Source organism: Rhinatrema bivittatum, chromosome 1 (assembly GCF_901001135.1).
Source record: "Rhinatrema bivittatum chromosome 1, aRhiBiv1.1, whole genome shotgun sequence".
NCBI lineage: Eukaryota > Metazoa > Chordata > Amphibia > Gymnophiona > Rhinatrematidae > Rhinatrema > Rhinatrema bivittatum.
Window position 1 is genome coordinate 683,200,251 of NC_042615.1, and position 15,453 is coordinate 683,215,703.

General features: G+C 43.1%; 1 protein-coding gene across 3 annotated transcripts in view; it reads left to right on the top strand.

Moving 5' to 3' along the window:
- The window catches only part of MAP1B (microtubule associated protein 1B), a 361,790-nt gene that overhangs the window by 233,899 nt on the left and 112,438 nt on the right, over positions 1-15,453 (top strand). For all 3 annotated transcript variants that reach the window (XM_029574634.1, XM_029574615.1, XM_029574624.1), the window contains exon 3: positions 8,590-8,672. Coding sequence is in view for 1 of the 3 variants with exons in the window: in XM_029574615.1 (XP_029430475.1) it covers positions 8,590-8,672 (83 nt within the window). In the remaining 2 variants the exon portion in view is untranslated. The remainder of the gene's footprint in view (positions 1-8,589; positions 8,673-15,453) is intronic.

Genomic DNA, 15,453 nt, shown 5'->3' on the forward strand with positions numbered 1-15,453 from the left:
ATATTTTTGATCAATGCCTCTTGAAGGTGGAAAAGATTCAAGTTCAACAAATTAAGGCTGAGTTTGAAATGCAGAGGAAAATTGAAAATATTGAGAATTATGCACGTGTCTTGAATCTCAGAATTGTCAATTTTCCTTTTATAAATAAGATCTCTCCTATAGAATTGTTTAGGATGTATATTGAGAAAATTTTGAATATAACTGGTCAGAGTATGCCCACTGTTGTAAGGGCATTTTATATAAGTAATACAGTTAAAGCAAAGGATCAGGTTCGACACAAGATAATGCTGTAAAAGATCGTAGAGAAAATGCTGAATCCACTATAGATTTGCCTGATCTCCTAGAAAAATCTCAAGATGAAATTGTGGTTGAAAGGACAGGTACTATGTTGGTAACTTTTGCATTTATTTCAGACAGGGATACTATCTTAAAAAAAGTTTTCCGCAATAGGTTAAAAACCTTTTACGGGAATAAAATATGGATTTATCCGGATTTAGTAAAAACCACACAAGCTAGAAGGAAGCAGTTTTTCGAATTAAGAGCTAAAGTAAATGAGAAGGGTGGTCATTTTATTCTCCGCTACCCATGTAAATGTGCAATAAAATTGAAAGGAAAGAATTATCAATTCACTGACCCTGAGCATCTCAGATCCCTTCTGGGAGATTGAAGGAATGTCAGTCAGTATAAATGAAGGGGGTTAGGAACCTATATTATTTTTATACTTATTGCTTAAATAATTGCTCATAATGTTTAAATGCTTCTCTAAATATTTCTTTAAAATCTCAGATGGATGTATGAAAAGTGATTCTTTTGAAATATGTAGTATGGATTTGAAAATATGTATAGAGTACTCCACCTGTAAAAGTCATTATAGCAAGTAATGTATTGTATTTACATGTTAAAATCATAAATAAACAATTTAAAAAACAACTTATGAATGCCAGCTGCAATGTTTTTCTGCGCAGGACTTACCATGACTGAGGTAAAATAATTATCATGGTAGAACCTAGCTTGATGGACTCTCTACCTAGGTAACATCAAGCTAGGTTGAGAGAACCTTGCCCAAATCTCATCTTGGAGTGAGTTTCCTCACTCCGAAGGTCAGCAAATCTTCACAAGAGACCACTGTTCTGTTCGTAGGTGTCACGTAGAATGTCAAAGTGGCCCCTAACCCCCTACACTCTTACCTAATCCCCACCTCGAGTTACTAGGTGGGCCTACCATAGGGATACAAATACCTACCTATGGGCCATGATATTATGGCCAGGTGCTCTCTCTCTCTCTCTCTCTCTCTCTCTCTCTCTCTCTCTCTCTCTCTCTCTCACACACACACACGTGTCTGGGACCATTACAAATGGTCCCCCAGGATCTGGCACTTATTGCAGAATCTGAAATGGTATTAGCTCTTCACACAGGTAATTAGTGATAAATGCTATATTAGCATAAAATACACCCCTTTTGCTATCGCATGCAGTACTTACCGCATTTTGATAAATCCACCCCTAAGTTTCTACATGAGACAAAGGAGGGTAAAGTGACTTACCCAAGGTCACAAAGAGTAGCAGTGGGATTTGAATGCTGTTTCCTCCTGTTCTAACTATTAGGCTGTTAGGCTAATCCTGCACTATAGCTTAAATTGATTAAGCTATAGTGGCCACATACAGTATAAAAGTCTGGCCATGGCATCGCAGATCACCTGCATGTTGAGGGAGTAGAATCAGTTGCAGAAGGTGACATCACTGTCTGTAGGTGATATTATAGGGATGTGTGTGCAATTGATAGCCCCCAGAACAGAGGGGAAACATGCAGTTTGGTAGAAATCAATCATAATTTGTTGTTGCTGTCTGCTCTGAGGGAAAGATATATATATATATATATAGTGATGTCTTTTCCTCAAAAATGAAGCTAGAAACTGATCAATGTATTCTAGCCATGATCTATAGAGGTGTCTGGATGGTACCAGTGGCCAAAATGGACATGGCTGTAGAGACCTTAGGGGCGGATTTTAAAAGGAGCGCGAATAGCCTACTTTTGTTTGCGCTCCAGGCGCAAACAAAAGTACGCTGGATTTTAGTAGATACGCGCGGAGCCGCGCGTATCTGCTAAAAACCTGGATAGGCGCGCGCAAGGCTATGGATTTTGTATAGCCGGCGCGCGCCGAGCCGCGCAGCCTACCCCCATTCCCTCCAAGGCCGCTCCGAAATCGGAGCGGCCTCGGAGGGAACTTTCCTTTGCCCTCACCTCACCTTCCCCTCCCTTCCCCTACCTAACCCACCCGCCCGGCCCTGTCTAAACCCCCCCTTACCTTTGTCGGGGGATTTACGCCTCCCAGAGGGAGGCGTAAATCCCCGCGCATCAGCGGGCCTCCTGCGCGCCGGGACACGACCTGGGGGCAGGTCCGGAGGGCGCGGCCACGCCCCCGGGCCGCCCCGGGGCGTAGCCACGCCCCCAGGCCCGCCCCCGGAACGCTCCCGACACGCCCCGAAAACGCCGCGCGGTTCGGGCCCGCCCCCTCCGAAAACCCCGGGACTTACGCGAGTCCCGGGGCTCTGCGCGCGCCGGTAGGCCTATGTAAAATAGGCTTACCGGCGCGCAGGGCCCTGCTCGCGTAAATCCGCCCGGTTTTGGGCGGATTTATGCGAGCAGGGCTCTGAAATCCGCCCCTTAGTGTATTAGCAAGGCATAGCCTCTCTGAATGGAAAGGTACAGGTCCTCCTCTAACTGATGGTATAAGTAAAGTATGATTTCCTTATTGAACTTGAACCTGTGCAAGACTAGTTCCTCAGACAGATTCAAAACTGTGCCCTGATTCTGTATACTCTCTCTAGGGGTACCTCCTCCTCCGCTATTCTCTCTCCCTCCTCAAATGTTGTGTCCTGAGTATCCAGACGTTTGTAATACTCATGTCAAACGTCACTTCACCATCACTCACACACATCCCCAGTTAGCCCCAGTCAAGCCCAGTGACAAACACCCCCCTCCCTAGTAAGCTCCAACCAAGCCCAGTGACTCACACACATACCTAGTAAGCCTCAGTGAGCCCCAGTCATGCATGTACACCCCCCCCCCCCCCCCCCCCCCCCCCCCACTAGTTAGCTCTAGTCAGCTTCGGTGATACACACACACTCAGCCCCAATCAGGCCCGGTGACATACTCCCCCCCCCCCCCCCCCCCAAAAAAAAAAAAAAAAAAGTTGTGCCATCCACTGAAAGGTTTTCCCAAAGAATGGGAGTAAACCTTGGATGAGACAGAAAAAAGTGACAAAAGACACCAAATAAACTGATGGTCAAGTACCAGGATTTCCCAGTTAGCCCTCCACACCCCCGCCTCTACTTCTAGCAAACTGCCCTTTCCACTCACTGGGTGAAGCCAGCATACAAATCGCCAGGTCAAAAAAACACAAAGTTTGAATTCAGTGCATTAAATAGCAAGTATAAAAGCATTTTGTGCATTCTTGATGACATTTGTGCATGTGTTCATTATAAAATAGCACAGTATTTGCTGAGAGCCAAACCACGCCCCAGACATGTCCACTTTGTTCACACTCTTTCCCATGCAAACACATACATACTTGGCCTGTTTTGAAAATTGCCTATATGCACGTACTTCGAACATATGTGTGTATAAGGCAATTTAACACATACAATCACTTTGAAAATTTACTCAGTAGTATTTTGCAAATGTCATATCTAAGTGACCAAGATTAGGATTAGATCTGAACTAGTAGGGCTTCATTCTGCGGGGGTGAACTGAAACCCCTGTTCTTCCCCCTGAGTTTGGGAAATGGTGGATTTCTGTGTTTGTTCATTCAGTCCTCTCTAGCAAGAATTAAAAGACTGATTTCATATATGATGTGACATTTTATTGATATTTTATTCTATTTTTATATACTGTGATTTTATTGTATTTTCTGTTTATTGTATTTTTGTACACTGCTCTGCAGACTCGCAAGAAGGGAGCAATTTCTAAATTTGATAAATAAATAAATAGTTTAGTATGAGAATGACTGTCTATAAGTAGTTCGCATTAATCATAGCTTCTTTTGTGAATAAATTGGTTAATTCATTCCTTAGCAGTAATAGTATTCAGTATGCTTGACCTACTCTATAAAGCATTTTTATATACAGCTTTCTTATTATAGCTCTCAGTTGAAAGCTGATAGATAAAAAAGTAGGTGATACAATAATCTTCTCAATTATCTCCTGATCCTTCACATTCATCTCTCTTCATTTTGCCTTCCACCCCAGTCACTTCCACTTACCCTTCTCCCCTCTGTTTTCCCTTGGTTCCCCTCTCTCTGCCATTGTCTCATTGTTGGCTTTCAAAGTGGTCCCTCCTTTTTATCTCTCCCACAAGCAGCTGTTTTGGCATTCCCCTTAGCCATGCTGAGCAGTTTCAGAAACTTGCCGGTGGTGGCTCTACTCTGCCCCCTCATAGCCTCTCTGACATCTTCCTGCTTTGCTGAAACTAATGAAAACAGTGCAAGCTGAACTCTAATCTAAGTGACTCCCAGCCTCCCCTCAGATCTAGCTCCCAGCAGATTTGACTGCAACTCTGCTCAGTCCCCTCCTGGGGAGTGTTTCCATCACTGTGCTCTTCTGCTGACTTGAACCCCAGAACAACTGCAGTAGAAGCAGGTCCTCTCTCTCTCTCTCTCCCTCGCTGGCGTTGCGCTTTGCCTCCACAGGTTTGGTGGAGCAGTTTGAATAATTCACACCAAAGGGTTCCTCATAGGCAATGATTTTATATTGGCCAACTTCTCTAAACATAATTTAGTGCAGTTTGACTCAAGTGAGTGTTTCTTTGTTATGCACCACAGGAGAAAGACATGAGAGAGAGAGAGAGAGAAACCTCTTGGGTTGTGCAGAGCCTATGTCATGTGAAAAGAAGGCAAAAAAGGAACTTTTTTTGGTGCAGTCCCACCATGTCACCTTCACGCCTGAGGCCACTGATAACTCTGAATTATAATTTTATTTGCTATAACACCTCACTGTAATACTCAAATATTTTTGCTGTTATGAAGAGAGCTGAGTGTATCTAAAGGTAGATTTTAAAAGGGCCATTTTATAACTTGCATGTGTAGATATATATATATGAGAGAGAGAGAGAGAGAGAGACAGACCGACCTCTTTATAGGGCTCACTCTGATACTCTATATATGGACCATTGTAAGGGGCACTTTGATTCGGGGTGAGTTTTCGGGAGGTGGGTTGGGGTTAGGGAGGTGGTATTACAGACATATTCAGAGGTAGCAATTGAAAAATTGGCATCATTAAAGAATTTTAGACCTTATAAGTGATGGAAATTCTAACAAGAGGAGTTGATTTGTACACTGCAGTCTCTGCTAGCTGCAGTGTACAAATCAACTCCTTTTCATCCGTTATAAGGTCTAAAATGCTTTAATGATGGCAATTTTACAATGAATACCTCTGAATGTTTCTGTAAAACCACCCCCAACCCACCTCCCGAAATCTCACCCCGAATCAAAGTGCCCCCTTACCATGGTGCATATATAGGGGCGGATTTTAAAGCCCTGCTCACGTAAATCCGGCCGGATTTACGCGAGCAGGGCCTTGCGCGCAGGCGCGCCTATTTTCCATAGGCCCGCCGGCGCGCGCAGAGCCCCAGGACTCGCGTAAGTCCCGGGGTTTTTCGAGGGGGGCGTGTCGGGGGCGGGGTCGATCGGCACGGCATTTTGGGGGCGGGCCCGGGGGCGTGGTTTCGGCCCGGGGCGGTCTGGGGGGCGATGCCGCACCCTCCGGAACCGCCCCCAGGTCGCATCTCGGCGCGCTAGCGGCCCGCTGGCGCGCTGGGATTTACTTCTCCCTCCGGGAGGCGTAAATCCCCGGACAAAGGTAGGGGGGGGGGTTTAGATAGGGCCGGGGGGGTGGGTTAGATAGAGGAAGGGAGGGGAAGGTGAGGGGAGGGCGAAAGCGAGTTCCCTCCGAGGCCGCTCCGAAATCGGAGCGGCCTCGGAGGGAACGGAGGCAGGCTGCGCGGCTCGGTGCGCGCTGGCTGCACAAAATCGACAGCCTTGCGCGCGCCGATCCTGGATTTTAGCAGATACGCGCCAACAAAAGTACGCGAACGCGCATTTTTTGTAAATCTACCCCAGAGAGTATCAGACTAAGCTCCATAAAGAGTCTCTCTCTCTCTCTCTCTCTCCCCCCCATGGTATACATAACATACATGTGCCAGCTGAGGAAAATTTGGAGTTACATGCACCAGTGCTGGCCCTGCTTCTTTTTCTGGGCACAGGTACCTCAATGTACATGCACCCTTCCCAGCTTTTTAAAATTCACGTAGCTTCCACGCAGCCCACTTACACGCATATGTGGCCATTTTTGCACATGCAAGGCTTTTAAAATCTAAATTTAAGTGTTCATTCTGGAATAGTAAGAATTCGATAGAATTTCAGCATGACATATTCTTCCTAATGAGGCTTTTAATTAATTCCACTATACTCCTCTGTAAGATAAGCAAATTACCAAGAGAAAGAACATGTTTCTGTATGTATTCTGGAATCAGAGGAAAGTATTTTTCAGGACTGAGACAATGCAGCTTCGAGTCAGGAAGCAGATGTAGCACATTGACACATCTGTCTGCTAATGATGTAGCGCATCGTGTATTTGCTGATACTTAATTATTAACATTGATTATAGTTTCTGTACACAATCTAAAGAGAAGAATAATCAAGTAATAAGGCGAGCTGGCACAGCTCACACAAGATTGCAACAAAGAGATATCTCAAGCAACACTTGCCAAGAGGAAAAAATGTATTGAATGATTACTGTTATTTTTTTTAATTATATACAAGAAAGACAAAAGACACATATGGTTATGGTTCTTTTATTTATATTCCGCCTATGTACAAGGACCCTGGGTGGCTAACAATAAAACATATATACTAAAATAATGGATAAAAGAAGCACGAGGCTACAATAGTTCTCGACATCATTGGTAAGCCTGGTCAAACAATAAGATTTTCATCTGCTTTTTGAAAAATTTTGTGCATTGTAATGGTCTTGTCTCATTAGGTAATTGATTCCAGAAATTAGGAGTGGCTCCTGAGAAAGTACATTTACAAATCTCAGATAGCAAACCTGATAAAGAGAGGGACCATCTAGTAAAGCCATCTGCAAACAGCACAGTGTTCTAATAGGGCAGTACATACATTAATAATAATAAATCATGGTAAGCGAACACATAGAATTGAATTTTGAATAAGCTAAGATATAATTATTTGGGTAATACAGGGGTCAATAAAGAAAGCCATATTCGTGGGTAAAACACAGTTTTACCCGCGGAAACAGGTTGTTTGATTATTGCCAACCGTTTATACAGGTAAAAGTATGCACATATGTTGACAGCACTCTTAATTTTAATCATGTATTTTTTTTAGATGTTCCCAGGGCAGGATTAGGTCAGGAAAGGCTTAGCTTTATTTTGATTATTATGGTAAACCCTGTGGATAAAATCTACTTTTAAGGTTTGCCAGTCCACGGGTCCTTTACTATCTCTGCTATGTCATTCAGACTCTTCCTTCAGATTGCCTGGAAGCTTCATTAAAACTTGGTGGATCTATTGTTAACAGTGCAGAGTTCTAGTAGATCCTGAAGAAAACACGGTTCTGTGCAAGTACCTTTTCCAGGGCCAGCACAAGAATTATCCCAAACTACTTTTGCCCATGAGCTTTCAAGGGCACACTAACGTGACTAAAGAAGAGACTCGCATGGTCTTGAAAGCTCAAGTAGAACATCTTTTTCTGGTTAATTCTCAAAATCAGTCTAATTTACTAAATGTATTTTCTTATAGATATAAACTGGGAATAGAAAAGCATGTCCTGTGAACTTTATGAGCTGTTCTTTAGCTGTGTATAGACTGAGCCAATAAATAAAGAAGCAATTAATGGATTTAAAATGCTTTGCAGATTTGTTGGGTTTTATGAAATGTGGGCCCTTGAAAATATGTACAATTAATTTGATTTATATTCCACTTTTCAGGCACTTCAAAGTGGATTGCATTCAGCTACGTTAGGTATTTCCCTGTCCCTAGAGGGCTCACAATCTAAGTTTGTACCTGAAGCAATGGAGGGTGAAGTGGCTTGTCCAAGGTCACAAGGAATGGCAGTGGGATTTGAAACCTGGCTTCCTTGGTTTGCAGCCCACTGCTCTGACCACATTTCACACTAATATAGCAAAGATGGTTTAAAAAGCTTCATGTATACTGTGGGAATCTTTGGCCATGGCCAATTTCTGAGGGCAACCAGCATGCAGTTCCATCTAAAACAAACGAGTCGCCCATGGGACTCTGAAGCAGCGATGGCACAATCTATGTGCGCTGAGCAAAAGTCTTTCCAGGATCACAGGCCATCCCTTTTAGCCTGTACTTCAGGTCGGAGATTCTACTTTTTTCTCTCTCTCTGAAAAACTTTTTGTATACATGGCCTTGGGTACCACTGAAGAAATTATGTCTGACAAACAAGGGGGTTTCAAATGTAGTCTGAAACTACTTGTTTTATGTTGATTTGCTTTTGTACCTTGTGAAATTGCAGGCAAAAGCTGACCTGTTGTTGCTTTGTATTGGCAGGTCAAAAAATCCTTCATCATAGAAGTGATGTCCTAGAGACTGTAGTCTTGATCAACCCTTCAGATGAAGCAGTTAGCACCGAGGTAAGCTAGAAAGAAGTTACTTCCTATTGGATTGAACATGCCATATCACATTTAGCATGATTGGGGATTTGAGACTGGGGCTAAGTGATCCTCCAAATATCAGGAAATTATTCTGGCTCTGATTTTTAAACTATGTTTGTTTAACCTTTTGTCCCAAGTTATACTAGAATTCATAGGGGTCAACATTCAAAGCCATTTAGACAGATATCTTGTGAGTTATTTGTTTAAATGGCTAGTTTTTAATATTCTCCTTGTTGGGAGTGTTCCAGGGAGTGGCAGAGTTAGACAAATAACTTAACTGGGTGTCTCCGATATTAGGAGTTAGCCGGATAAGTTATCTGCCTAAATACAGATATGCCTAAGAGTAGGTCTAAAGTTATCCGGGAACATGTTTCCAGATAATTTTAGTCTTAACCAGCTATATTCAAAAAGAATATAGCTTATTAAGAGAAGTAGTAAGACTTAAAAAAAAAAAAAAAAAAGATCATAGGCCTACTGGCCCCAATGTCCCCCATCTGAGATCCAATGCTCGGCCCTACTCGGCTGAACCTGCAGCACACACTTGCAAAATATCCCTTCCTTTTGTTAAAACTATATGCTGCAGCTGGCCCTAGTCTCACCCCTTCACCCTTCCCCTCCTCCGCTTCCATGCCCTGTCAAATGGTTTAAAAAAATGATACTTTCCATAACCTCCCACTCTCCCATTACCTTATTATACTTTATTTTTCTGCCCAGGTCACAGTAGCGGCCTACCATGACCCGGGACCGGGGCTTCTGCCGTTGCTTAGCAGCTATGCTGGAAGCACATTGGTGCCAGGCAAAATGGTAGAAGCTAGTCTTAAAAACAAAATCACTGGCCATATAGTTAGACATGGCTTAATGGGGAAGAGTCAACATGATTTTAGTAAAGGGAAGTCTTGCCTTACCATTCTTTTATATTGTTTTGAAAGTATAAATAAACACATAGATAAAGGTTATCGGGTTGATATAGTGTATTTGGATTTTCAGAAGGCTTTTGACAAAGTCCCCCATGAGAGACTGCTCAGGAAATTACAGCTATGGGACAGGAAGCACTGTCCTACCGAGGGATGGGAACTGTTTAGAAGACAGGAAACCGAGGTCAGGACTAAATGGTCAATTTTCCAAATTGAGAAAGGTCATGAGTGGAAATCCACAGGAATTGATACTGGGTCCTGTGCTAGTTAACATATTCATACATGATCTGGAAAAGGGAACAACAAGTGAGGTAATCAGATTTATAGATGATACAAAGTTATTCAAAATTGTTACAACAACAGTGGATTGTGAGGAACTGCAGAGGACCATATGAGTCTAGAAGACTGGGCATCTGAATGGCAGATGAAATTTAATGTGAAAAAGTGCAAAATGATACCCACAGGGAAAAATAAACACAACTGCAGGTACACATTGCTGGGTTCTGTATTGGGAGTCACCACCCAGGAAAAGAATCTGGGAGTTCTTGTGGACACAATACACAGAAATCCTCAGCTCTGTGTGCAGTGGCCATCAAAAAAGCAAATAGAATGTTAGGAATGATCCAAAAAGGAAAGGAGAATAAAATGGAAAAAAATCCAAATTGCGTCTATATCGATCCATGGTGTGACCATAAAAGTTACACTGTACAGTCATACTTTACACAGTTTTGAAATTAAGGAACTCAGAAGTGAGTCTGATCCCCTTAGGAGCAAAATTCCAAAGCACTGGAGCAAAAAAATGAGAAAACCTGCTTCCTCATCTCACTATACCTTACCTAAAGCAGAGAAGGAATACTCAGTAAAATACTCACTCCAAGGAATGCAGTGCCCTAATTGGTGAATAAATATTCAATTTTTGCCTCTCATACTCTAGACCCCCTTGAAAAAGGTCCTAAAAGACAAAGCAAGGGTTTTAAAGAGAACTTTGGAGGGAATCAGGAGTCAATGTAAGCTATGCAGGACTGGAGTGATGCGATTGTACAATTTTAAGCTCAATAAAATTCTCGCAGCAGTATTTTGGGCACATTGAAGTCTACACATTTGTTTCTTCGGAAGTCCCATATGTAAAATGTTGCATTAATCAATACAGTCCATTACCAGAGCATGAAGCACTGTTGCTAAATTGTCCCTCATCTGGTAAGGTTTTAACTTATAAAGCAGCCGTAGCTAGAAAAATGATTTCTTGACCATTTTGAAAATCTGCATATCAAAAGTTAGCTTAGTGTCAAAGGTAAGTCCAAAGATTTTAACTGCTGGATTAATTTCTAGCAACTCGTTACCCAAATATTGTTTCGGGGATGGCTAAATCAAAGAAGGCTTCTTCACCCACAATGCTTCCATTTTTTGAGGATTTAGGAACAATCTATTTTTAATAACCAATCCTGTGCTGACTTTAATCCTGCTGGAAGTTGCATCAACTTGATTGTTTCCCATGAACATATATTACATATTGAATATCAAGAGCATATATTACATAATTCAAACCTGAATGTTTTACCAAACTTACCAAGGAGGCAGATATGCAAATTAAGCAAAAGTGGTGAGAGGTTTGACCACTCTGGAACCTGGCAAATCAGTTTCTGTAGTCCAAAAATGTCCGTCCAAATTTTAACTCGCTGAGCACGATATACCAAGAATGAATGAAACTTTTTTTTTTTTACAGTGCACTTGACACAGGTATTCTCCAGTCAATCTAACAAAATAATATGGTACACACTACAGAATGGTGCAGACTAGGGACGTGCAGGGAAAAAAATTTTGTTTTCATTTTTCGATTTGTTTTCCGGAAGGTTTTTTCCCACAAATTTCAGTTCATGGATTGCTTGATTTGCTTCATTCGTGTGAAAAAAAACGAATCAAGAAATTAAAAAAAAGGGCCAAAAAATGAAAATGAGCCCTCTCTCCCACCCTCCCAGCAAAACACCGGGGCCAGGACCCCCCCCCCCCCCCCCCCCCCCCCGGCCCTGTGGGGATCCATCGTCTTGGACTAGGCTGAAGGCTTCAGCATAACACTAGGCCCAACGCCTAGGCTGGTGCATGGACCCAGACCTGATGCCACAGCCCGGCCTGGAGGCAGGGTCCCATCTCCAGGGCCTCAACCCAGACAAGACCTGATGCCTCTAGCACAACCCCAGCATCATTTGACTTGCAAGTTAGGTTGTGGCGTCGGGACTGGGTCCGGGCTGAGGCCCTGGCGTTGGGATCTGGCCACCAGGTTGGGTTGCAGCATTGGGCCTCTGGGCCCCAGCCTAGGCCAAGGCTCCAGTATTGTGACCTGGCCTCTGGGTCAGGTCGCAGCATCGGGCCTGGGTCGAGGGCCCGGCATCACTACCTGACATCCGAGTCAGGTCACGGGCTCAGGCCTGGATCTGGGCCCTAGCTGAGGCCCTGGCATCAGGACCTGGCCTCCAGCCTATGTCCAGACTCCAGCCTATGCCGAGGTTCCCCAATTCAGGACTCAGCCTTTGTCGGATACCCAACGGATCAGGAAAGTTTTTGGGTTTTTTAGTTTAATTTTCGGGGGGGGTCTCAGCTGAGGCTCTGGCCTTCACCGAGACCCCAGTGTCACACTCAGGCCTACACCGTGGTCCCTGTTTTAGACCTCAGCCTATGCCTTAGGTGAGACCTTGGCTTCAGGCCTCGGCCTCGACACCGGCATCCCACAGGTGTAGGCTGCGTCTCCTGCTTTGCGCTTAGGGCTATGCCCTAGGTGAGGACCCAGCTTCATGCTTAGACCTAAACCCGAATCATTAGTTTAATACAAAATGAATGAATAAAGTTCATTTCATTTAGGGGGGGGGGGGGGGGCATGATTCATTTCCAGTCCCCCTGAATGAACTGAATTTGCTTTTTTCATCACATTTTACAGTTTCGTTTTAAAGGACTGCACATCCCTACTGCAGACAGGATGAACAATATCAATAGAGTCCTCATCTACATTTCTATGAAGATCATCTAGAAGAGTCACAAGTGCAGTCTCTGTGCTGTGACCCTGTCAAAATCCAGCCTGATTCAGGTCTAATATCTTTTTTTTTTCTCCAGGAAAAGACCTATCTGTGTAGCAACAGCACATTCAATCATCTTGCCTAAAAATGGCAATTTTGAAACTGGTCTAGAATCTGTAACCACTGCAGGATCTAATGTAGCTTTCTTTATCATTGGGAAGACCCAGCTATCTTAAAAGTTAGCCAGATATCTAGCTAACTTTATTCTTGCCTGCTGCATGGCCAGAATTAGCCGGTTAAGTTCACCAACTAACTCCACTCCTCCTCAGAACGCCTACTGCCTGGTTTATCTGGCTAGAATTTAGCCGGGTATACAGGGGACAGGAATGTCCCCTGTATACCCGGCTAAATTCTAGCCAGATAACTCTTTATCTGGCTAGAATTTAGACGGATAAGTCACAAAATATCATAGACAGGCTATTTAGATGGATAACTTTTCAGTTAGCTGTCTAAACGGCTTTTGAAAATCTACCTCTAAAAATCAAATGCACAATAAAAATAACAAGTTATTATTTAATAACCAAAGCAAAAAAAACAGATTAGAATCTAACAGTTCAGTGAAAGGCCTGAATGAAAAAGTAGGTTTATTCTTGTTTACAAAATTCATGTAAGAGCTCTGCAAGTGCAACTCAGTGAAAAGAGAACTCCATAGTATTGGAGCAGCCACTGAAAAAGCCCTAGCCCTAACCTCAGGCAATCATAACAACGTAAAAGATAGACCAGTTAAAATATGTGTTCCAGTTGATCCTAAAGAATGGGCAGGAGTATAAATGGACAATACAAAATGTAAGTGAACTGGGGCATCAGTACAGAGAGCTGTAAAAGCGAGAAACAGTATTTTAAATCAAATTTTCCAAGAGACAAGCAACTAATATGTGTTCAAATTAGGAATAATATGATTGCTGCATGATTTCCCCGTTATCAAACATGCAGCACCATTTTGAATCAGCTGAAATACCTGTAATAGTGAGGATAGAAGACCTATATAAAGAGCATGATAATCATCTACCTAGACTATTGAAATCACTAATAGAAAAAAATAATTTTGCACATTGCACTAACCTTAATTATAGAATGCTGATTTAGCAACTGTTTTAATTTGAGATTTTATTTTAATTGAAAATAGATAAACACACCTAAATACCAGACTTCTGGAATAGCAATGGTAAAATCATCAAATTTCAAACTAGTCAAATTGGAAGGTGGTGGGGACCAGCTGATGCGTAATGATTCAGTTTTATTAAAATTAAGCATCATTTTATTATCAACCATCCAGCCAGCCATTTCTTGCAAACATAAGAGATGGGATAGTAAAATCTATAGGATCAATGGTGAAAAGAAGTTGAATATCATCAGCTGCCTATAGATGATAATGTATCCCATAAGTGGCTAGAAACTTAGCAAGTGGTAGCACATAGCAATTAAAAAGAGTTGCAGATAAAGCAGACTGTTGTGGTAGACAAGAAGTCAGTGGTTTCTAGCTAGAACAGGAAGGGCCAAATCTGACTTGTAAACACCCAATCAAAAACATAACAGAGAAACATAGAAATGACGGCAGAAAAGGGCCAAATGGTCCATTCAGTCTGCCCAGTAAGCTTATGGTAGTATCTGCTGTGCCATGTAGGTTACCCCGTGCTTATCTGTTTCCCAGGCCATAAAAGTCAGGGCCCTCATTGGTTACTGTTTGAATCCAATTTCCCGTAATGCCTTGCTGTTGAAGCAGAGAGCAGTGTTTGAGTTGCATCAGTCTTATTGGTTAAGGGTAGTAACCGCCGCATTAGCAAGTTACCCCCATATTTGTTTCCCCAGACGGTAAAAGTCGGGGCCCTCGGTTGCTGAATGAATCCAATTCCCCTTTTTCTCCTGTTGTTGAAGCAGAGAGCAATGATGGAGTTGCATCAACAGTATTAAGGATTATTGGTTAAAGGTAATAACCACCACACCATCAAGTTATTCCATGCCTCTTTTCTTCATTTCCATCCTTTAGCCTTTAGAGATCCAAAATATTTATCCCATGTCCTTTTGAATTCTTTCACTGTTTTGGTTTTCACCACCTCCTCCTGAAGGGCATTCCAGGCATCCACCATCCTCTCCATGAAGAAATATTTTCTGATGTTGGTTCTGAGGCATCCTCCTTGGAGTTTAATTTTGTGACCCCTAGTTCTACTGATTTCTTTCCAATGGAAAAGGTTTAACATTTGCACATCATCAAAACCTTGTAGGTATCTGAAGGTCTGTATCAGGGGTGATACTGACCCCACACCATTTTGGTAGCCCTTCTCTGGACCGCCTCCACCTCTGTCTCTATCCCTTTTGAGATAAGGGCTCCAGAACTGAACACAATACTCCAGGTGAGGCCTCACCAAGGACTTGTACAAGGGCATCACACCTCCATTTTCTTACTGGTTACTCCTCTCTCTAATAGAGATGTGATTCGGCTGAACCTGTTGGTTCGGCCTTCATTAACGGTCTGCTGCAGGAAATTTCATTTTCCTATAGTTCGGGCCGATGTTTTTTCAGCTGCCCCGAAACGAAAATCCCAAACCCATCCCATCCCTTCAAATTTAATAAATTACAACTCCCCACCCTCCCGACCCCCCCCCCCCCCCCCCCCCCCAAAACTTGCCGAAAGTCCCTGGTGGTCCAGCGGGGGTCCCAGGAGTGATCTCCCATTCTTGGGCCATCGGCTGTCAGTAATCAAAATGGCACCGATAGCCCTTTGCCCTTACCATGTGACAGGGGCTATCGGTGCCATTGGTCGACCCCTGTCATATGGTAGGA